At 53.3% G+C, this 22037-nt stretch overlaps 10 protein-coding genes across 10 annotated transcripts; 9 read left to right on the forward strand and 1 right to left on the reverse strand.

The window, feature by feature from the left end:
• Positions 1-436: 436 nt before the first annotated feature.
• On the forward strand, positions 437-1303 carry CLAFUR5_12678 (uncharacterized protein; the record flags this gene model as incomplete). The annotated part of the gene is made up of 1 exon (XM_047911826.1): positions 437-1303. The coding sequence occupies one exon, from the start codon at positions 437-439 to the stop codon at positions 1301-1303; it is 867 nt and encodes a 288-aa protein (XP_047767692.1).
• A 209-nt stretch (positions 1304-1512) lies between these two features.
• Positions 1513-2074, forward strand: CLAFUR5_12679 (uncharacterized protein; the record flags this gene model as incomplete). The annotated part of the gene is made up of 2 exons (XM_047911827.1): positions 1513-1623; positions 1685-2074. 2 exons carry the CDS (start codon positions 1513-1515, stop codon positions 2072-2074), a joined length of 501 nt encoding a protein of 166 aa, XP_047767693.1.
• A 242-nt stretch (positions 2075-2316) lies between these two features.
• CLAFUR5_12680 (uncharacterized protein) lies at positions 2317-3080 on the forward strand (the record flags this gene model as incomplete). The annotated part of the gene is made up of 2 exons (XM_047911828.1): positions 2317-2520; positions 2583-3080. 2 exons carry the CDS (start codon positions 2317-2319, stop codon positions 3078-3080), a joined length of 702 nt encoding a protein of 233 aa, XP_047768182.1.
• A 313-nt stretch (positions 3081-3393) lies between these two features.
• CLAFUR5_12681 (uncharacterized protein) lies at positions 3394-4068 on the forward strand (the record flags this gene model as incomplete). Its single annotated transcript, XM_047911829.1, has 3 exons — positions 3394-3513; positions 3572-3715; positions 3745-4068. 3 exons carry the CDS (start codon positions 3394-3396, stop codon positions 4066-4068), a joined length of 588 nt encoding a protein of 195 aa, XP_047768181.1.
• A 1272-nt stretch (positions 4069-5340) lies between these two features.
• Positions 5341-5998, forward strand: CLAFUR5_12682 (uncharacterized protein; the record flags this gene model as incomplete). The annotated part of the gene is made up of 2 exons (XM_047911830.1): positions 5341-5463; positions 5522-5998. 2 exons carry the CDS (start codon positions 5341-5343, stop codon positions 5996-5998), a joined length of 600 nt encoding a protein of 199 aa, XP_047768180.1.
• Positions 5999-6114: 116 nt separating this feature from the next.
• On the reverse strand, positions 6115-9615 carry CLAFUR5_12683 (U3 small nucleolar RNA-associated protein 22; the record flags this gene model as incomplete). The annotated part of the gene is made up of 1 exon (XM_047911831.1): positions 6115-9615. One exon carries the CDS (start codon positions 9613-9615, stop codon positions 6115-6117), a length of 3501 nt encoding a protein of 1166 aa, XP_047768179.1.
• Positions 9616-9890: 275 nt separating this feature from the next.
• Positions 9891-11910, forward strand: CLAFUR5_12684 (Cystathionine gamma-synthase; the record flags this gene model as incomplete). The annotated part of the gene is made up of 2 exons (XM_047911832.1): positions 9891-10072; positions 10242-11910. The coding sequence occupies 2 exons, from the start codon at positions 9891-9893 to the stop codon at positions 11908-11910; spliced, it is 1851 nt and encodes a 616-aa protein (XP_047768186.1).
• Positions 11911-13015: 1105 nt separating this feature from the next.
• CLAFUR5_12685 (uncharacterized protein) lies at positions 13016-15532 on the forward strand (the record flags this gene model as incomplete). Its single annotated transcript, XM_047911833.1, has 2 exons — positions 13016-13155; positions 13222-15532. The coding sequence occupies 2 exons, from the start codon at positions 13016-13018 to the stop codon at positions 15530-15532; spliced, it is 2451 nt and encodes an 816-aa protein (XP_047768185.1).
• Positions 15533-15992: 460 nt separating this feature from the next.
• Positions 15993-16994, forward strand: CLAFUR5_12686 (Aspirochlorine biosynthesis protein N; the record flags this gene model as incomplete). The annotated part of the gene is made up of 1 exon (XM_047911834.1): positions 15993-16994. One exon carries the CDS (start codon positions 15993-15995, stop codon positions 16992-16994), a length of 1002 nt encoding a protein of 333 aa, XP_047768184.1.
• A 759-nt stretch (positions 16995-17753) lies between these two features.
• On the forward strand, positions 17754-20187 carry CLAFUR5_12687 (uncharacterized protein; the record flags this gene model as incomplete). Its single annotated transcript, XM_047911835.1, has 5 exons — positions 17754-17852; positions 17919-18824; positions 18873-19187; positions 19265-19584; positions 19638-20187. The coding sequence occupies 5 exons, from the start codon at positions 17754-17756 to the stop codon at positions 20185-20187; spliced, it is 2190 nt and encodes a 729-aa protein (XP_047768183.1).
• Between the last annotated feature and the right edge of the window lie 1850 nt (positions 20188-22037).

A 22037-nucleotide genomic window follows, 5' to 3' on the forward strand; every position in this document is an offset into this window, starting at 1 on the left:
TCGGAAGACCATTGTGGTCAGTTTTAACACTGACCACAGAGTCAAAACGCAGTAACGGCTTGCAGACAGTCTTGCTCGCAAGCTATGGTCCGACGAGTGTACAGGGGCCGTGGCTGGTCCCATCTGGACTCGAGTTCACGACATATCCTGCTGTCTCCAGCATCGCAGGATCGACCCAAACAATGGACTGCTCTAGAATCTGGCTGACTGTGTTCTGCTGTAGAGCTGTATACTGGTGTTTCTGGCTTGTGCCAAGCCTGAAACATGGCGAGCTTCTGAAGCCAGCGATTGCAAACTAGTCTTTGAGGACTGTGAGGAATTTCATGCTGTGGAGACTTCCGGCGCAGTATAACTTGAAAGTCATGGTACCCTCTACTTCCTCATATTTCCACAGCTTGCAACGAGCATGATGCTGAACACTACCCAAATCGCCACCATGGCCAAAACTTGGCTGCTTCCGTCAAGATCTTCGCCGCCACCACAACGAGCAAGGATCACGCTCAACAACCTCCCGGACGAGCTCCTGTGCATGATTTTCGCCTTCAACGTCTCCAAGATCTTCGATCTACAAGACCTACGCCAGTATCTCGCCGGCGCACGAGCCAACAGCGCGACGTCCCGCTGCGCTATCGAAGTGCTGTGTCGACATTTCAACGTCCAGTGGGATAACAAAGATCGCATTTCCCATAAGTTCTCGGAAGCAGAAGTCTGGGCCGGATCATATCGTGGCCGTGACCGCCCTACCGCCAAGGATCTGGCCACGAGGGATGGAGGACAGTTTCTACGGCCCTGGACCTATCTTTCAGGGCCTGGCATACGCACGCTTGTGGCGGCACAGGGCAAGAAGGTGCTTTGGGGGCAAAGTGTGCAGATGCTGAGAGTTAGCCCATCTCTGGCTGATACTGTGGTCATCTCTCTCTTCTTGAGGGCTAGGTCTGCTGGTGATTTGCACGCTGTGCTAAGTCAGGTGGAACTGATTGCTCGGGGGCTGCCGCAGTTGAGGACAGTGACACTCAACTTCGAACTGAAGGACCCGGAATGGATGCAGCAGGGCTTTGTGGCGAGACATCTGGATGATTTTGTCAGTTTGCTCGGCGATCGCGGCTGTGCCGTCAGAGTTGTTAGGCTTCCAGCATTTATCGTGCCTGTCCCGTTGGTGTACAGGCTGCAAAATCTCTTGTTGCCGAGTCCCGATGATTCAGAGCGAACCGTCGGTTGCAAGTGCGTCGTGTTGATCCTCGTTTGGCTTGGAATCTGCGCTGCACTGGCTTGTATTATGGCCGTTTGGTTGTCAGGCGGCTAGCTCAAGATCAAGGCGATGCATATTCTTCAGATGCGTCCGGGGGTGTGTAGCTGAGATCAGGTGGGGTTGGCGAAGCGCACGCGTCGTGGGTAGGCCATCACATGCTTGGGTCCGTGCTGACCCTGCTTGAATTTACACTCAAGTTCTCAATCTCCACCCTCCGTGACTGGACATAATGGAGTCAACACCAGCATCGCACATCAATCATCATGCCATCACGGACTACTCCACAGCGCGCGATCGACAGTCACGACATGACAGAAGCAATGTCTCCCACTACTGAGGGCAAGCATGTCGAAGCGACCACGAAAGGTGACAAGGTAAGGCATTACCCACAAGGTCACGAGCGCATATGCAAAGTGCGCTAATACGAGAACCCAGATGGGCCTCCTCGACTTACCGGCAGAGATTTGGAGCAAGATTGGCAAGTTTGCGATTGATGCCGGACCGCTCGTGGACAAAGAAGCGCTGCTCGACTCGATGAAGAACAAGACAGCTCGCAGCTGGCACCAGCCTGCTATCGCCATCGCCTGCAGGTGTCTCCGCGAGGAGCTTCTCCCGTATTTCTACAAAAACATGGTTGAACTCGCATTCACCTGGCACGACGTCATCACCCAGTCCCGGTCTACGAGGAGGTCAAGGAGAGCCGACAACTGTGGTCAATGCCTTCGTGCGATCGGAAGCAGTAATCGGAGAAGCATGCGCAACGTTTCGCTGCAGAGTTATGTGTACAACAAGAACATTCTCGAGAGAACAGCATCAAGGCACTAGAGCGTGCCATTTGAGATGTTTCCAGATGATGGCGCGGAATTGGAAGGTGGAGAGTTCTACCGGCGATGGAAGATTAGGTTCCTCTAGATATCACGACGTATGGCTCATGGACTGGAGACGCACTATGGATGGGCGCACTGTAGGGTAGTGCATACTCTGCGACGAGGAAAGTACGCCGCACATTCGATACTTCGTGTCGTCAATCGCTGCTGTTGCAGAATCAAGGTCGGCCCGACGTTCACATGCCAACGTTCGCCGCAGACCCCTGCAGCTGTTCTCGCTTAGCTCAAAACAACATCAACAACACACCTTCCGACTCCCTACACGCAAACACCAACATGGCCTTCTCGATGAATGACGTCCTCGATCCGCTGGGGGCTCTCCTATGGCCTCCACCTGCCAAGATCCCAACCGAACAAGCTCCAGGCAAACACCCGAACGCTCGGGTGAGAACAACATCACCATCGACACACCTATTACTCGACTCATAAGGCTGACCAAATCCCAGCCAGCCGGACTCCTTGACTTACCAGCCGAGATCTGGTCCAAGATAGGCCACTACGCAATTGACGCCGAACTCGTGTACACGCTCAAGGATATCTGCAGCCCAGACTGCCTACCATTCGACCAGATCGAGTTCAATGGCATCCAATGGCCACATCAACCCGCCATCACCCGCACCTGTCGCGTTCTCCGCGAGGAGCTACTGCCGTACTTCTACCAGACAAAAGTCACGTTCACTATCCAGCACGCCAGTACTTCCCAAGAATACATTCGCGGCTTCTTGAAAGGCATTGGAGCCTCGAATCGCCAGAACATACGCTACGCTTGGGCGGAGGGCAAGAAGAGACGACCAGTTGGCCTGAGTCGCAAGGTCGTGTCGCACTATGTTGGGGATCTGCCACTGAACCTCGTGCCTGTGGAGCGGGACCGATATGGAACAAGGTTTGAGAAGGGTGAGCTGTATCTCGTGAGGTTTTCAGAAGACGACGACGAGAGTGGTTGAATGTGCTTCGAATGGACAGGATGATCGGCCGTAGATTGAGTGCTTGCTCTGAAACGGGCAAGAACGAGCCTGTATGCTAGTCTCGTCTTGAACAAAAAGATGCATTGGACACACAAGCGGCTGGTCTAATCCTCGTTCATCACAAATTATCTTGAGGCACGATGCTCACTTGTCTTTCACATGCTGACGCGGGCCAAACATCCTTGCAGTTTCGAACAGCCGTTTGGCCGTCGCTTCCGACGCGTTCACAAATTCGCGAATTCTGAGCAATACAATCTTTCACCCTGACACGTGAACACTTCAGACCAACATCATGGCGTGCGCCAACCCTGACCACGAGACCAGTGGCCTTCACCACACAATGCAAACTCTGAACCTCAAGCCAGCTATCAAGCAAGAGTGCAACAACACCGCAGGTGACAAAACCACCAAGGTAAGCAGCAGCGCCCACGATTGTGCCCCAACAAAATAATTGACTAAATGCGTCTCAGAAGAAGCGCGGCCTTCTCGATCTGCCTGCAGAGATCTGGAGCAAGATTGGCAAGGTCGTGATCGACGAAACTCCTTTGTTCACCGACTCCGACATCAGTCCAGACTACATCATGGACTGGAGCGACAACAATACCGAGGTCCTCGTGCGCCACTCGCATCAGCCTCGCATCAGCCTCGCATCAGCCTCGCATGCCGCGCGCTTCGAGAGGAGCTCCTACCGTACTTTTACGAGAAGAACGTCTTTTTGTGCTTCATGTCGCCCAACGTAGAGGGAACGGAGAAGTACGAAGACGTCGGAAGATTCCTGCGTGCCATCGGCAAGGAGAACCGCACGTCCCTCAAGGCCAGATTCTGCAACATCGGTAATAGCATGTCAATCAAGAAGCAGTTCGAGACCGTGGCTATGAAGATGTGGAAGCTGCCATTCAAGTTGGTGCCGACCGGAGGTCAAACCCCTGGCAAAGCGTGCGTGGGCTATTGGATTGAATTCTTGTAAGCGGCAGGATAAGAAGTGTCACGATGGGGATGGTCTTCCTTGCTGATCGCTTCGCAAACTATCGCCCTTGATCCAGGGTGTCGGGCTTACTCCCTCGTATCAGGTTCATATGACCATGAACAGGATTTCCTGGTGTCAAAAAGTGCAAATGCGGGCCGCCAAATGGGGCCACTATTCCAACTAAGGTTGAATATCACTTTTCGTACCATGTTTCCTGAGGAGGCGCTTTGACAAGACTCTTTATACAGTGTGACGGACGTACAATCCGCTAACGATGGTCAACTCCTGGTCACCTGCCTTCAAGATTATCACCTACAGCTGAACGCAAAGGTCTGAGTCGCCTCGATCGAAGCCAGAGTAGGCAGCGACAACAAGGTACGGGCTCAGGCATGATCACGAAAGCGATTTTACTCGTGAATTCTGATATGATCTCGAGCGGGCACGCAGTCTTCTTGAATCCCCGGCCGATATATGGAGCAAGATCGGCCGCTTGTCATGGAGGATCAAGGCATATACCTCATTTCCAACATCATCGAGCCGGAGCACGGCCGGGTGTTTCAACAGCCTGCAATTACTCGCATCCGCAACGCACTTCGCGGAGAGCTGTTGCCACTCTTCTACTGACTAAAGTCGAACTTGAGTTCGGCTCGGACGAAATGCATACGCTGACAGTGGTGGGTGAATGGCTGCGGTCTATCGAAGGTACGAATCGTGGGTGCATCGAAACAGTAATCTGGAGAGGACTAGATGATCGGACACACCGGTGGGAGGAGATGGTCACTGACTGTTGGAAAGTGCCGATCGAGGGCAGACTCGTTCTGGACGAGCGGACAGTTGGGAGGTCGGGTTGAAGGGTCGTGACTTATATCAGATTCCCAGCACCGGTATACGCAGGAGATGAAGGGCCAGTAGATCCAATAGAGTTTATGCTGGTGCCTTGGAGGGTTGCACGGGTTGATAAAAAGTGATATTAATTCGTGCGAGGCTTACTTGGCCCAGTTCAAGTAGCTCGATCTTCTCAGGCCCGCGGCTCGAGATGCCATGCTCTTACTCTTTAGCTGTAGCCATCGAGCAGTGTACATAGGCACGTACTCGAAACGCTGCGATGGCGAAGCTGCCAGTGTCTTCATCGACTCTCACATGTAAACGCGGGCCGCAGACCCTGGTAGCCGTTGATGCTCTTTTGGCTTTAGCTTCGCTACCCAACTCTAATCTGCGCTCACTGTCTTCCTGCAAGCTAGTCCTCACTTCACCGGCGCCACCAACCACAATATGGCAGACACACCGCTTTCCAATGAGGGCGCAGCTCTGTGTACATCGCTTGGTACACTGCAGATGAAGCCAGATCCGTACACTCAGCATAACCACGCTGCAGGTACTGAAGCCAGCGACGAGGTGAGCTTCCGCCACCATCCAAGCCTGCATCTCGAACATCTCAATAACCATCCACCAGCAGCCCAAACGCAGCCTCCTCGACCTCCCCGCCGAACTCTGGTCCAAGATCGGCAAACTCGCCATCGAAAATAGCCCCTTCTTCCGCACCTCATCGCTCGACGAACCGGACTTTGACCTCATCGCTCAAGAAAAGTGGCAACGGATGTTACGTCTCCACCAACCCGCCATCACCCGTACATGCCGCGCGCTCCGCGAGGAATTGCTGCCATACTTCTACCAGCAGCGTGTGATCATGAATGAGGCCCCGTTTGCTTCATGGGAACACGTTCATCGCTTGGGTCAGTTCCTGCGTGCTATCGGCAGGGACAATCGGAGGCATGTCACGGGTGGCCAAGTTTTCAGCTACGACGATACCGCCGGAGGGACGGAGAAGCTTGAGGACATGATACGCCGCAAGTGGAAGGTGCAGTGTGAGGTGGTCGTTCTTGCAGAGCATGATGCTGGACTCATTAAATACGGTCTTCATTTCTTGTAAGCGGCGAACGACTCTTGAAGCCATCCGGAGAGTCGAAGCTGGATGTTATTCACGGCCAGCATGTCATTCGATACGTTTGCGGATGGCGCTTGACCGGAAGTGATCCTGCTGTGCAATTACTTCTCAAACACCTCAATCTTCTCAATCATATCCCCACCCAACCTCGCAATTTCCGCCAGAATCGCAGCCTTATTCAACACAGCATCCACATCCTCCTCTTCACCCTTGCTCATCTTCGTCGGAATTGTCGAGTACGCCAGATTGACCTTCCAGCTTCTTCTTGCAGTCAGAGGGGACCACAGACCAGCAATCACAGCTCCAGATCCAGCACGCTCGCTTCCACCTGTGAAGAAGATGATCGATGCGCCGTACGTCGCCTCTAGGTCTTTGAGTAAGTCCTTCTCAGGCTCGAAGCCGATCATCTCCACATCACTCACAGCCTCGATTTCGAGGTTCTTGTATGCTGTGCCTGTGCTGTTACGCTTCTTTGACTTACCATCTCCTGCCAGATGCAGCACAAAGTGAAAGTCCGTCAAGGGTGAGCTGAAAAGCGCAGCAGGTTCAAGAGCCAAGTGCTTCTCAGCGACCTCAGCATAAGCTGCCTTGGCCAACGCTGACATACGACCCGCTACAACCTTCGCCGGCTGTCCATCAGTGTAGGTCGTACCATCGCGATCGACATTCGATACAGCGAAGAGAGCAACTCTGTTCATCTGCGGGTCTAGCTTGCGCCACGCATCGAAGTTAGTCGTGATGGCTTGCACATCAGCCTGCTTGAGATCACCACCACCTGCGGAGAGATCAACGATCAGTGGCTCGGCGCGCCAGTCCCATCGCGAGATCCAGAAGAGGGTGCGTAGAAAGCCCGTTTGGACACTAGCTGGCGCTTGCCATGGCCATGGCTGTGTAAAGGTACGGATCACGAGTAGCTCGATGACCTCTTCTGCAATGTGGTTTGACAGCAGATGGGAGGCGAACCACCGCTTCGTCAGGCGTATGCTGCCGCTGAGTGCCGAGAAGCGGCTGCATAGTCTCGAGATTGCTTGTGTATGTGCGGGAGTCTTGATGTAGTCGCGCTTGTACTTTGCCAGACCAGCTGCTGCGACCTCTCTTGATCTAGGATCTGCGGTTTTGTCTTTGAGTTTCCGTTCGTGTAGTGTTTGCTCGCGCTCGTGGTAAATGCGCAATCGGAATGTCGCATCGGCATCATATGTGACATCGAGGAAACCTTGATTCAGAACGCCCTGTCCTTCGTTCTCAAGACCAATACGACTCGTGATGCCATCGACAGACTCTTGTAGCATGTCGTTGATCTTCAACAAGAAAGCGATCTTTGTGCGCTGAATGGCAACAAGGTCATCTGGCCATCGCCCAGATCCTTCAAATTGTATCGTCACGTCTGCGGGCGTGGAAGTCTGGAGGTTCTTGCCGTGTGATGGTGGTCGCACAGCTCCATATCGTAGCTGAGGATCTGCTGGCATGATTTGCCTCACGGTCAATGGCAGATCCCGTAGCTCTCGCAAGTCGTTCTCAAATTGCTTGTAGCGCTCAATGATGGGTTCGAAAACAGTCCGCTCACTGCCAGCTCGTACTAGCTTGGAAAAGCTATCTCCAAAGAATGTAATGTCATCCAATGTAACAAGACCGAAGTGATGTCCCAACAGATAACGCACAATTTGTTCGAGCACACTCATGCCACTTTCTTGCGGCGTAGCCCAAACCAAGCTTTCGAGGATACTGCCGTCCTTGAAACGTCTGAGCTCAGACTTCTCACCCCAGAAGTTACGGAAAGCTGCAGAAGCAGCCTTCTCCTCAGCCGATGGCCCATGATCGACAGTGCGCTTTGCGTTGTCGGAGTTGATCATGAGACCGATCTGAACGTCGCCCCGTGTGCCTTCCTTCGGCCGAGATGACCCCAGCTCCCACAGTGCAGGACATCCTCTTGTAATGGATACCTGAGTCGCACGGTCGCCGAGTCCTTCGTGGAGAACATCATATAGCTTGTCCAAGCGTTGCTGAAGAGGTTGATCTGTGGACCCGGACTTTCCAAGCAGTGACCTTTCTGGGATGTGAACGACTTGATCGAAGCGGTACAGGGGCTCTTGGACCCGCATGATGAATGTCGCATCGAACCCATCGTGCAGTTGATCCCCTAAAGTGGTGATTGTGGTCTTGGCTTCCCGTCGAAGTAGCCCGTACGACCATTTCGGGACTTTGTATAGAACATTGTGACCATTCGTGGTATTCCATGCGATCGGTGTGGTACTCATTTTAGGTCCGCTAGAAGCTTCGCCAAATACCAGAGGGTGCTTGGCGAAGTCTTTCATTGCCAGAAGCTGCAAGGTAGCTTTGAATAGCTGGTAGCTGCTGTAGCCATCACTGAGTAGAGGCTTGCCATTTGGTCCTCCGCCTTGCAGACAGAGAGCCATCAAAGCTTTCCATTCGAAATTGCCAAAGCCTCCGGTAGCAATCGAAGAGCCGAAACCTCGCTGTCGTAGCCAAGTGGCACCAAGTAGAGACGCATCGATGAAGGCATGGCACCTCTTGCTTGCACCATGTAGAAACTTGAGGTATTCAATCATCAACATGTCGCTTCGCAATGATGAGTTGTACGATGGTGTTGGCACCTGTGTGGCATCTTGGCCATTTTGCGTGTCTTGATATCTGATGCAATTCCTCTCCGGGCGAAGCTTTTCTGCAGAAAATTGGTCACGGCTGATGCATGGAATGATGTTGACACGCCATTTGGGTGCCGGGGTATCACTCTTCGATGAGGCCTCGACAGGAGACACAACCAAGATCGGCTTGAGAGGGTCATCATGCATGAGCTTGAAGCGCAAGGAGAACTCATTCTTGTGGGCAGACTTCAGTCCTGCTGCTATGCACGCCAAGTAGTATGCTCGCTTGTAGAAGTATCGATGGTTCAGATAGTCCTTCTCTTCGAATAACGATGATGGTATCACCGCGACCATGTCCACTTCTGGGACCTCCTGCGTTCTGCTAGTCGTCTTCAATGGCAAGCTGCCCACAACGTTGATGTTCGACGGCTTGGCGTATGCGAACTTGTACTTTGCATCCTTAGGCGGTCTCGGATCTGGAAACGGCACAGCAACCTTCTGCTTGATGAGTTCTCGTTCGGCATCGACCAGCGCGTGTGGCCCTCGCGGTGGTATCTGTTCAATCGATTTCTTCAATCCATGTAACGCAGCTTCCGCAGCAGCTTCGCGCTTGCTTTTTCTCGGCCTGATCTGTCCCAGCAGTTCGTCGACCTGCAGCTTGAAGACATTGCTCTTGAACGTCCCGCTGGCGTACGCTGCGCTTGTCTTCGCTGCTTGGCTCGGTTTGGAGCCGTTCTGCTGCGGCACAGGCTTCGAAACAGCGGTATGCTTGGTGGTCGCAGTGTTCTCCTCATCATCTTCGGCAGCATCTTCTCCATCCTCATCCTCATCTGCAGCATCTAGCTCTTCCTCCTCCATTTCTTCATCATCGGCCGATGCGCCGGCGTCTGCATCCTCTGTCTGGTCGGCATCGTCGCCGAATGAGGCGAATGAAGCTTCGCTATCGTCATCCGACGACACATGCTCCGTCTTCCTCCTCTTTGTCGCCGGAACAGCCATTTTTGCAATCAAATGTTGAAGCCGGTCGCCGAGATGTTCCTTCCAAAAAGTTCGAGCTGTGGCTTCGCGCTCGTGAAACCTTATTCCCACGCGATAGCAGGGATCTTTTGGCGGGACAAAAGATTGCAAACCTCTGACTCCGGCTTCTCGGACTATCCTCACACAACATCTCCCGATATCGCCCGCAAACAATCCTACCCCTCCGCATTGTTCTGGAGATATATCACGAGAGACATCAGTCACTGATAAAATCCATTGCACCGGCATTGGCAAAGATGGTGGGCGTAAAAGTGCCCGGTGCTCCAGTGGCACTGCCATTTAACGACAATATCGGAGAGACGATACCACCAGACACACCTCACGCAGTCAGTGTGTCGCTACCAACATGGAAGGCGAATGTTGGCTACGAAGAGGGCGAGAAATGGGTAGTCGACAAGATGCAATGTGGTTATCCAAGGTATGTTGATTCTTGTCGATCGCTACTTCCGCTATGATGACACCTAGTTTTGTACTCCTGATACAATCTATGAGGGTCCATTAATATACCAATTGTTCCTACTGATAGCATTTTGCCACCTCATTCACTTATGCCGACTTTCAGTGAGCAATCAGCTAACTCCTGACAGGTTCTTCATCCACAAATCCATCCAAAAGCTAGCCTCGAGCATAGTCGCTGCACATGGCTGCCCCGATACTGACTTTGCCATGCTGTTGCCATCTCCCAGATGTGCATCGCGATGTAAAGAGTTCATAATCAAGCAACTGCCAGATGGCGGCCATCCTCCTCTTCGCCACTTTGCTCTCATCGCACATCCAGAAAAGACTCCAGCAGCAGACTCGAAGCTCATCTTACCCAAGGTATCGGCAATTATCTACCACAAGGACCTATGGCCAGCTGCGAAAGCATTCTGGCAGCACACTGGTGAGGGTATATCCAGCAGACGTGCCGAGTTCTGCCAAAGAGCATTCGATGAAGGCTGGTTGGTCGATCGTGGATCAATAACACCACCACAAACACCAAGGATGACCAAAGGACCCAGGAGATACCAACAGACCACCTCCGTGGACCATGGCCACACCGATGGTCTGACACCGATGACAAGCAACATTGGCGAGGCGATTGATGGTGTGCTGGACTCTCAGCAATTCGTGGAAGAAAGATTTGGTCGTAACCTCAATCCAAAATTCGCAGAACAGGCCAAGCTTGCCATTCGCAAGCGTATTGCTGGTTCCTTGACAACGAACGTCGATCTGCCAGAGTCACTGGAGGCTCCTTCAGATCTCAGCCGGCAACGGACGAAAGATGGCCTCGACGCTTTTACAGTCGATGACGTCTACTTATTTCCCTGTGGCATGAACGCGATATACACGTCCCATCGGATCCTGCGTCTAGCTCGAGGAGAGCTCAAAAGTATTATGTATGGCTTCCCTTACGTCGATACCCTCAAGGTGCTTGAGAAGTTCGGCGCTGGTGCCACATTCTTCGGCTACGCAGATGCAAATGATCTGAATGAGCTACAACGACGGCTGGAGGCTGGCGAACGATACCTGGCCCTATATTGCGAGTTCCCTGGGAACCCTCTTCTCAAATCACCGGACCTGAAACGCCTTCGTTCGCTGGCCGACAAGTATGAGTTTGCAATCGTAGTCGACGAAACCATCGGCAACTTCCTCAACATCCACGTCCTACCCTTCGCCGACATCGTAGTCAGCAGTCTGACCAAGATCTTCAGCGGAGACAGCAATGTCATGGGTGGCGCCATGATATTGAACCCAATGTCGAAGTGGTACACTGACCTGAAGCATGTCCTCGCATCAGAATTCGAAGACAACCAGTTTGAGGAAGATAGCGTGTACCTCGAGCGCAACAGCCGAGACTATGTCGACCGCATCAAGCGCATCAACGTCAATGCCGAAGCTATTGCGGATGTGCTAAGGGAGAGCTCGAAAGTGAAGCAAGTATTCTACCCAAAGTACAGCGATACGAAGCAGTTCTATGACGAATGTCGGATTGGCGATGGAGGGTATGGTGGTTTGCTGAGTGCCACTTTCCATTCTGTGGAGGGTGCGGCAATCTTCTACGACAATTTGAATACGTGTAAAGGACCGAGTCTGGGCACGAACTTCACGCTGGCCTCGCCTTTCGTGCTCCTGGCACACTATGGGGAGCTGGAGTGGGCAGAACAGTATGGATGCGAAGCTAGCCTTGTGCGTTTCAGCGTTGGACTGGAAGATCCTGATGCGCTTGTGGATATATTCAGAGCAGCCCTGGACGCGATACCGGCGGCCAATTGATAGCAAGCAAGGCAATATACGAAGATTTGCCCTAATAGGAGGTACGCTAGTGCTGCGCTTGCAGCTTGACATTGATGGAGCATTCTGTAGGTCAGTGAATACGAAACTCATCTGTTGTTTCCTACTCTACAGTTTTGCTGTGCAGGGCCTGGCAATACTGACCATGGACTACTGCGGAAGCATGTCGTTGCCATCGTCGAAAGATCACTCTACCACTTGCCAATGCCGCATTGCCGTACAAGAGGATCGTCCTCGTGATTGAGCTTCACAGACGCTTTCGAAACACAATCGAACAGTGTACAGACGCTCGCAACATCTCGTTCAGCACTGTCTTCATACACCACGTCCAAGGATGGGGTTGTATGCAACAGGTCTCTACTGGTACATGTACCCTGTTCTTAGGCTTAAGACTCAGACTCTCCCGATCTAACTAGGACTTAGCGCGAGAAGGGTCTGGGCGCAGTGTATCCATCACTGCAGCATTCTCAACTTGACTTCCTTCGCTCTATGTGCACTCGTTCCCGTTTCTTCGAGGAGCCATTGACAGTCCTCGATGCTTCTCATGATGCAGGTATTCGTTGATTACCACTGAACACCGCGCTTTCACTTAGACATATGCTGCCTTTCTTGAGTGCCCGTTTCTGCGACCCCCGCCACCGCGCCAGTTTGCCTCACCGCACATAACGAAGGGCCGCGTACGTGCATGTAATGCGCTGTCCTGCGGCAATAGTAGCTGGTGCTCTCTGTCCGTAAGTACGGTAGAGAAGTCAGACCGAAGAGTGTGAAATGAGACTCCAGAATAAGGCGCTCGCACGGTGTCCTAATTCAGCAGCGGCGGAGGTCGCTGCCTATAGTGAGTCTTCCATTGGGTCAAAGGTCCCATTCACAAGGCAGGTACAAAATCCAGATTGTGCTGAGCTGCGGGTAGCTGCAGCTACTACTCCTTACAACAAACGGCGACCACTTCTTCACTGACAGCTGGCGCCACCTCTACCTTTGCACCTTCCAACATCACCCCACCAATCTGCCGCGTGCTACTGACCTTCAGCAGACCTTCAGCAGCAAATAGCAAACAAAGAGACGGCGCTCGGGAAATACTTTGAGTATGGCAGTGGGACACGAGGCCATGGACACCAGTCCACGTCAGGATGGCGAGAAGGCAAAACACTCGTTTTTGGACACAAAATTCGTAGTCCTTCTGCCTGAGATGCCAGAGCTACGTTTGACACGAGATGAGTTCACCAGGTATGTGTGGCGTCTACTGCCTAGCGATCAGTCGTCTACGCCGCTTCTAACACTCTGGCAAAACAGCTACATCCGGACCATGTGCTCGAAGAGTCACGACGCGCTTGCTTCCGCGGCGCCGGCCGATGACACTGAGGGTGGTGCCTCAACTCCCAAGTCAGTCAGTGAGTCTGGAGACGATCCACTCCAGGCGCCTTTCATGACCGCACTTCTCTCGGTCAAAGCTGCGGTGCCCACTGTGGATGAGCGAGACGGGAAGATGCTCACCGAGAATGAGGATGTCGCCTACAGAACTACGGATCCGCTGGTCGACCTATTCTACGAACTCGAGAGCGTGGTCTCCGGGTCTCGGCTTCGACAACTACTGGCTAAAGCATGGCAACATGACAGCGAGATGACACTGAAGATCATATGGAACGCCCGTTCGATCCACCTCGGCAAGAGTAACCGCCAGACCTTCTACCGTGCGATCGGATGGCTGTACCAATACCACCCTGTTACGATGTTGCTCAACCTTCCATGGCTCGTCCGTCCCGTCATACAGAAGAAGGTTCCCAAGCCAGAAGACGGCAACAAGACCGGCCACGCTCCCTCTGACACCAACGTGGAGCACACTACCAAAGTAGCTTCTGCAGCTGAAGACGACGACAGCGACTTCGAGATGGTTGACTACAACGCGCCAGTGGACAAGCCAGCGACCAAGAAAGCCAAGCTTAATGATATACCCGAGCTGTCCGACTTCGATGTCAGATATGGTGGTGCCCATGGATACTGGAAGGACTTACTGAATATCCTGGCTCTCGCTGCAAAGGATGAGCTCCGTGGCGATGGGGACCCGCGCAAGGTGCTAAATGTGGACAACCGCCAGGAGAAGCCCGCGCAGCGCTTCAAGCCCGCCAACTCGAAGAAGGAAGTCGACAAGGCCCAATACGCCAAGCTGATGAACGAGAAGCTCATCAAAAACTCCAGCTACACCGCACTTCATATGACCGTAGCTCGCCTCTTCGCCGAACAGCTCCAATTGGACATGCAACGGCTGGAGTCAGGTACCGAGCAAGATCTGAAGGCGATAAGCATGGTAGGCAAGTGGGCACCTACACACAAAGAGTCCCACGACCGTGCTACTCGAGTGGTCAGCTCGATTGCCGAGATCATGTTCCCCTTCCAGAAAGTTTGCCCAGACATCGACCCAGCCGATCGGACACTGTACCTCAAGTATGCTCGCCAAGAGTATCATTTCCGAGTGCTTCCAAAACTCCGCAAACACCTACAGATTGTTGAGCGACCCGTCACGGCCAACAAGTTCGAGGAGATCCAGTATGACCGTGTGCCGTCCCTTGCAATGAAAGCCTACACCCCACTATTCGCACGAAAGGACTTCGACCACTTCGACAAGTACATAGAAAACGTGGCTCAAGGCAAAGCACAGATCTCAGGCGCTACTTTGATGCCATCGACACTCATCCACGATGTCACTACCTACCCAACCATTGGTGGCCGGAAGAGTACTGCAACGGACCAGCTTGTGGTACAGAAGCTCTACGACACTCGCCTCAAAGCCCTCGAAGGCCAATGGAAGACACTCGTTCAGCGTATCAAGGACTCGGGTACCCTGGAGTCATCCATCGCTGTGTGTGATGTCTCGGGATCGATGTCAGGACCTCAATTCCCAGACGGCACCACTCCGATGGACTCTTCGGTTGCTCTCTCGTTGCTTCTGGCTGAGGTTACCAAGCCACCATTCGGCGGTGCGTTTATCACGTTCTCAGAGCAGCCTCAGATCATGCATGCTGGCGGAGTCGACGACAAGCGGTCGCTCAAAGAGAAGGTGGACTACATCCTGAGAGCAGACTGGGGTGGCAGCACAGACTTTGTCGCTGTGTTCGAGAAGCTGATCCTACCAATGGCTATCCAGAACAAGTTGGCGAAGGAAGACATGGTCAAGCAAGTCTTCGTCTTCAGTGACATGCAGTTCAACTCTGCCAACTGCGGCACTCAACGCTGGAGCACTTCCTACGAGCGCATCAAGGAGGCCTACAATGAAGCTGGCTACGACATGCCACACCTCATCTTCTGGAACCTGGCTGGTGGACGTGCGGGCATGACTGGCTACGGCGACGAGACTGCTCCGAAGCCAGTCGACGCAGCTGAGGAGGGCACTTCTCTTGTTAGCGGCTACAGCCAAGCTCAGCTCAAGACGTTCTTGGACGGGGGTGGATTCGAGGATCCGGAGAAGGAAGATGTCATTGAGCAAGTGGAAGGCGAGGATGGCGAGGAAGTCGTGGTCCAGGTCAAGAAGCAGAAACAGGATCCGCTGGACACGGTGAAGAAAGCTGTTAGCCATGAGGCGTATCGCATGTTGAAGGTGATGGACTGAAGGGTGCCAACTGATGGTTGTTCTTGAAGGAGCACACGGCTCTCCTGTGACAGAATGCGACACAGTCGGTCGCAGTATACTGTATTAGAGGCACTTAGCGTAGGTGCTTTGGCGCTCTTGGGTATAGCTGATGAATTCCCATCAAAGCTTCCATGAAGCTGCATCGAATTTTAGCGAGTCTTCACGTTCACTCCGACTCGGCACGTGCACGGCTTTCACTCCGAATCACGTCAGCTTCCACTGATCCGACATCGGCTAAACCTCGCACGCTCGCACGAATGTGTAATCAGGACAAGACGCCAGCAAGGAGGCAACTCAGATCGAGCGAGCTCTCGTCCTGCGGCAACAAGAGCTGGATTGATCATCAGCTCTCATGACGCCATAGTCTTGAACAAACAATGGTTAGTATATAGCATATGCCGCACCGCGCTGGCTTTTTGGTGGGCATTCTTCTCGCTGTATGATTTCGCGATTGTTTCCTTCATCTCGTAAAGCAACTACCACAGCACTCAGTAGACTACTCAGACACAGCACCAACACCCAGACTACGCGACTACAGCACACGTCCACCATGACGACCACAATCTTCAAACACATCGACCCCTCCTCCTACACCGGCAAGCCCTGGTCCAAAGTCGACGGCCCCGGCATGTCCTTCAAAATGATGGACGTAAACCGCCCCGTCTACAACATCCGCGGCCGCGAGCAAGACTTCACCACCGACAACTCGGGCTTCGCCGTCTACAACTCCCCCGCCAACGAGAAATCTTTCCGCGACGATGACAAGATTCGCGCAGGGTACTATCAAGAGGTTGAGCAGTTGTTGCGGAAGACACAGAAGGGTATCAAGAAAGTTGTTATCTTTGACCATACGATAAGGCGCAAGGAGAAGAGTTCGCCGAGGCAGCCGGTGCAGCAGGTTCACGTTGATCAGACGCCAGGGGCTGCGGAGGTGAGGGTTAGGAGACATTTGCCGGCTGAGGAGGCGGAGGGGTTGCTGAAGGGGCGGTATCAGATTATCAACGTCTGGCGCCCCATTGAGAACCCGGCCTCCGACTTCCCTCTCGCGGTGATAGATTGGCGCTCAACTCAACCCGAAGACTTCAAGCCTGTCGACCTGATGTACCCAAAGCGCGCCGACTCCGTCCACGACGACGATGACAGAGGGAAGGAGAAGCTCCCAGATGAGAAGTCGTACTACTCTTCTGAGGGCTACGAGGCACGGGGCGAGACTTTGGGCGTTGCGCCGAACGAGGGACACAAGTTTTACTATATGAAGGACATGACACCGGACGAGGTTATGTTGCTGAAGTGTTACGACTCGTATGGACATGATCAGCCGATGGGGAAGGAGGGAATTGCGGTGAGGACGCCGCATACTGCGTTTATTGATCCTAATACGCCTGCGGATGCGCCGGGGAGGCAGAGTATTGAGGTTAGGTGTTTGGTGTTTTACGATTGAGCCCAGTGTGGCAAGGTCAGCGGGACCAGGATATGATAGCAAGACGGAGTGATTCATGCACCATCTTTCGACATCTTTTGGCTTCCATCAGAGCCTGTACGTTGCCACTTCTGTGCCATGAGAGAACATTGTGCCTGTCCGGCTGTCCTGTTGCCAATCTTTCGTGCCTCCACTTTGTGATATTCGCGTCGATGCATCGCGGAGACGGGACTTCAACCGGAACGCCCGCACGGACCCCAAAACAGCACTCAGTAAGAGCAAGGTCCTTCGGAGGTGGGCGGGCAACACGAGTAGTCAGCTTCCGTATACCTTCTTCCGTTCGGAGAAGTGGGCCGCTATCACCGGGGCATGGATGCCACTTTCTTCTGGTGATAGACACAGCCACCGACATTCGCTGCGCACCCGAGACTCCATCTCTATGCATGATGTCCTGTGTGATATCTGGCATTATTGAATGAGTCTAACGTCACTTAGCGTCATCGCAAATGCAACATGACCTTCTCCCCCGGATGGTGTTCCAAGCAGGGAGTGCTTTCAAGGCAGACTGTGAAGATTGTGGATCCAACGACCCGACGGAGCCTCCTCGCTCACCAGCAGCCCCCTTCGGAAGACCCGCGGAACAGAGCTTGGTAAAAGGTGTGGGATAATGTGTCCTTCTCTGCGCCGGTCCGGACTGGGCTCCTGGTCCAGCGTTGCAGGCGCTCGCCCGCGCAATCCACATAAGCTTACCATGCTGCACTTGACATCTTGTGTGGCTGTATGGCGTCGAAAGGAAAGCAGGTGGCCGAAGCGCCACCATCTGAGCCAACGCCCAAAGTGAAAGCAGCATGTCAGGAGTGTCGAACGAGGAAGACCAAGGTTTGTGGTTCTTCCAGCCTGATTGAGCATTGGGTTTCGTCCGCAGTTGCTAACACCAACGTCCAGTGTGACGGCATACGACCGAAATGTTCGCGGTGCCAACAGAAAGGCAGACCCTGCGACTACGACACGGAGCCTGATGAGTTCAGGATAACAGCACTCAAACGAAGATACGCTGAGCTGGCGCGATCTTCATCGAATCATGAAGCTTTGGTCAAACTGCTGCGTGAACGACCTGCGGAGGAAGCTTTTGAGATTGTGAATCGCATCAGATCCGACGAGGACGTCAAAGACATTATCTCGAATCTTGATAGCCACGGTCGACATGCGGAGCAGAATCTCATCTCTGCTATTGAGCAAGCGAAAGGTGTCGAAGTACAGGAGCGGAATTCGACTTCGCCAGAGACCGCGCGTTCTCAAGACAGCGACTCCAGCACGCGGCCCATAAGTAAAATGTCGATTGCCTTCTTGTGCGACGCTGTGGCTGAGTCTGGCGACCAAACTGTTCCAAGTCCACATTTAGCCACGGACAAGACACGCAGATCTTCGGCGAGCACACTGATGGGTTCAGCGGGGACCTCTACCAGTGGTGGCCTTAGTCCTCCCACGGAACAGAAAAGCTATCGACTTTCGTCTCGGATAGCACGCTCACAGTCGGCTGCGTCTTCTTCGTTACGCTCAGGACAGCCGACAAGACATGTGAAGTCTACGTCTGAAAGCGACAAACTAGCGACCAAGCGGCGAAGCACTGACAAGTCATGGATGAAGCCATTGCAGAATGTGAAAGCAGCCGAGTGGGGAGTGTACTACGCGGACGACGAGACTTTCCTGGAGATACTGAAGTGCTACTTTGTGTGGGAGAATCCGTCACTAGGCATCGTGGACGAGGACACTTTTTGGGAGGGCCTTGCGAACAAAGGGTCCGAGTTCTGCAATCATGCTCTGGTGCATGCTATCCTGGCTCTCGGTGCTGTATGTATGTATCATTCTATGATCATGGCAGTACTGACATCTGCACAGAAGATATATGGCATGTTCCATCCGAGACGAGCCGCGAGCGTCGAGCACTTCGCGATGCAAGAGATGACCAAGATCTGGGACTGGGATGCTGATGCGACAGTACCAGCTAACACGGCTGCAGGACTTCTGATTCATGCAGTACTCACGTCTAACGGGCAAGACGAGGATGGGCAGTCGTATCTGGCCGGTGCCTGGACTCTGGCCAAACGATCAGGGCTGTTCGAGATCCAAAGTGCTGAACAAGTTTACCCTCAGTCCAATAAAACTCTGGCGCATCGAAGGGCCGTCTTCGCGTGGAGCATCTATGCGCATCATGGGTAAGTCCGCATTGGCCGCTTTGTCGGATGGGAAGCTGATGTGGTAACGGTTATCATACACTGAACTTTGGCAAGCAGCCTGAAGTTAGTGGCCCTCCGCCAGTGCAGATACCATCTGTCATCCACGATGTCGACTCAAAAGAGTGGTACCCTTGGCCGCTAGAAGGTGCTCTCAGACCTGGACTCATGGGCAGTATACGACAAGCCAGAGCCACTCTTTGGCAGTGTGGTAACCAGATTTCTCCTCTGCATCGACGACATAGCCAAATCATGCTGAGCAACGAACACTGGCAAGCTGCACTGGACCTTCATTCCGACTTGAAGCGGTGGCATGATGGGCTGAGCCCAAGGCTGCATCTTTTGCATGGCGCAGCACCTCATATCTTCTCGCTACAGTGAGTACACCCACGTCCGTGTTGCGGGGACTGCTACTGATGAGCATGTACAGCAACGAGTACCATCGCTGCATTGTCGAGCTCTTTCGACTATTCGTCCACGCGAGCAACGATGGCGCAACTGGCTCGAGGTTCGAACTAGCTGTTCGCGAGACAGCCGAAGCTCATTCTCGACTACGACGCCTCGTCCACCAGATGGAACTCGAATATCCGGAACATCCACTACCGCTTTGCGCTCTTCTCACACCACTCGTCATGGTCGCGAACGAAACCCTTCCCCTCTTACCTGGGCAAACTCAGTCCTCCGACGAGGTGTTCTACTTCTGCCTAAGCTTAAAACTTATGCGCCGCATGCTCAACGCCTACCCCGTTGCGCGCTTCTTTCTTCTGGGTATCCGGCAGATCTCGCATCGACTGAATATCGAGCTCCCTCCTGAGGCATTGCGGGTCATTGAAGACTTGGACCAGGACGGAAGAATCCCTCAGCCGGTCAACAGCTTCTTCCCGCTACACTTGGATCTCTTGGTGAGTGACATGGAGAGGGCGAAGCTGTCGAGCTTGATCGCGGAGAGTGGGCTCGATTCGATTGGTCGAGGGCGATGACATCGGGCGGAGCTGTCAACCGAGGGTCGGTGTGCCATTATCGTTGGAAGGCCTTCGTTGGATACTACGGTAAATCCAAGTAAAGGTCCTGTCGCATTTATGACGTCCCGAGCGTGCACTGCGTTTTCGTGAATGCAGAATTTGTTAGTATCCCACGTTACCACAGCCGTGCCAAGAAGCTTGTGAACACAGTTGGCTAAGCTGGCCAGATGGCGGAGGGACTAGCGGGAGGAACGGATGCTTTGCAGTAGCAATATGCAGTCGTGCCCCAACAGAGATCAACGTGTGTCTTCTGGCCTGATGATATGACCATTCCATATGTCATCTCTGCCGGCGCTCCTTCCGATGGCGATATCGCTGTGGTGAGTGCCACTGCGGATTCCGTCCGTCCGGTCCGCACAAGGCTGCAGGGGAGCAAGGGGCGTGTACGAGTCGGGTCTCGTTGCCCCCGACACTCGGCTAATTTGTGCTCCTGAAGGGACCTTCTGAGGGCGCATTTGACAGATGAATCGACCTCGGTCGACGTTCCACGAACTGCCTCATCATCTTCGCCAGTTGAACGAGCCGATAGTGTAGGCTGAAGGCTGCGCATGACATAGCGGGCTGATGCATGGGGTAAGTGCCAGTCCTAGTTGTCATACGATATTCACCTCGCTGGGGTGCTCGCTGAACGTGCTGGCAGCTGGTTAGATATTTATCCCTGCTATCCAGAATCCGCGGCTACCAGTCACGCTAAGATCTGTGTTCAACAAAAGAGGTCGAGCCATATCATAAAGAACGGAAGCAACAACACAGTACGGTGCGAAAGCCAGTGAGAAGCTGTGAAGCTTGCCTGAGCAGTAGCTCGCGGCCACGATGCACAGCGAAGAGCTATGTTCCATTCTCGAGCTCACAGAGAATAGCTGAGACAGAGAGGAAGAAGCAGTACAGTCACACTACGTACACCTGGGCCCGATGATATGACGGACACAATTCCTGAAAGAGCTTGGAGGTTTTCGACATGAGAGCACCGGATACAAAGAATCTACAGACTACTGCGTCCTTTTCCTTGATCTCTAGTGCTGCAAGTTGTTGAGCTTGTAGCCCCAGTGCTTGCAGTCTCGTACTCCAGCCAAGAACCCTCCTCTAGTATGACCGTGTGCGACGTGGACGATATTCGCCGATGTGGGACTACCTCTACAACGACATGCTCATTATCGATCTCCTTTCTTGACCGTCCCATCATCCACGGCGATTGCTGTTCTCTCAGGAGATGCCCAAATTCCGGAGCTATCCACCCTCATTCACATGCACATCGATTGGCACTGTTCCGCGCAACGCGACTTTGCGCCCAAGTCGACTTGTATTCCGGGAAAAGATTCGCGTGGATACATGGCGGAATCTCTGAGCAGCTATTCTATGTCGATGCTCAAAAGCGACAAAGGTATCGTGATGGTGTGGGCTTCCGTCCACTCCGATCGACCACACAGCATCAGGAAGTTCTCGCTAAGCATCGCATGTTCTGAAACGTATGAGGTAACATCGCGTCGACCATGCATTCTGGACTTATTCGAGAGCTTGTCTGTCCAAGTGCTGCGCCCACTTGCGTCTCGCCCCGGTCTGCGTCGCGTGTTGTCATGGGCCTGTAATTCTGGTCAAGTAGCAGCACCCAGCGCTGTTGTGTTATCTTCCAGCTCGCTGACTATTGATGCTGGCATAGACGCATCGAACTGAGTCGTAAGGGACTTCCTGTCTTGTTCTCGTGCGTTCGTATCGCTATCTCTGGTATCGATGTCGGTAGTCGTGCCCAATAGAAAGCGGGAGTGGATGGAAGATTGCAAGGAGGATCGACGACGCTGAGCAAGTCTCGC

The sequence above is a fragment of the Fulvia fulva genome, chromosome 11 (genome assembly GCF_020509005.1).
Source record: "Fulvia fulva chromosome 11, complete sequence".
Taxonomy (NCBI): domain Eukaryota; kingdom Fungi; phylum Ascomycota; class Dothideomycetes; order Mycosphaerellales; family Mycosphaerellaceae; genus Fulvia; species Fulvia fulva.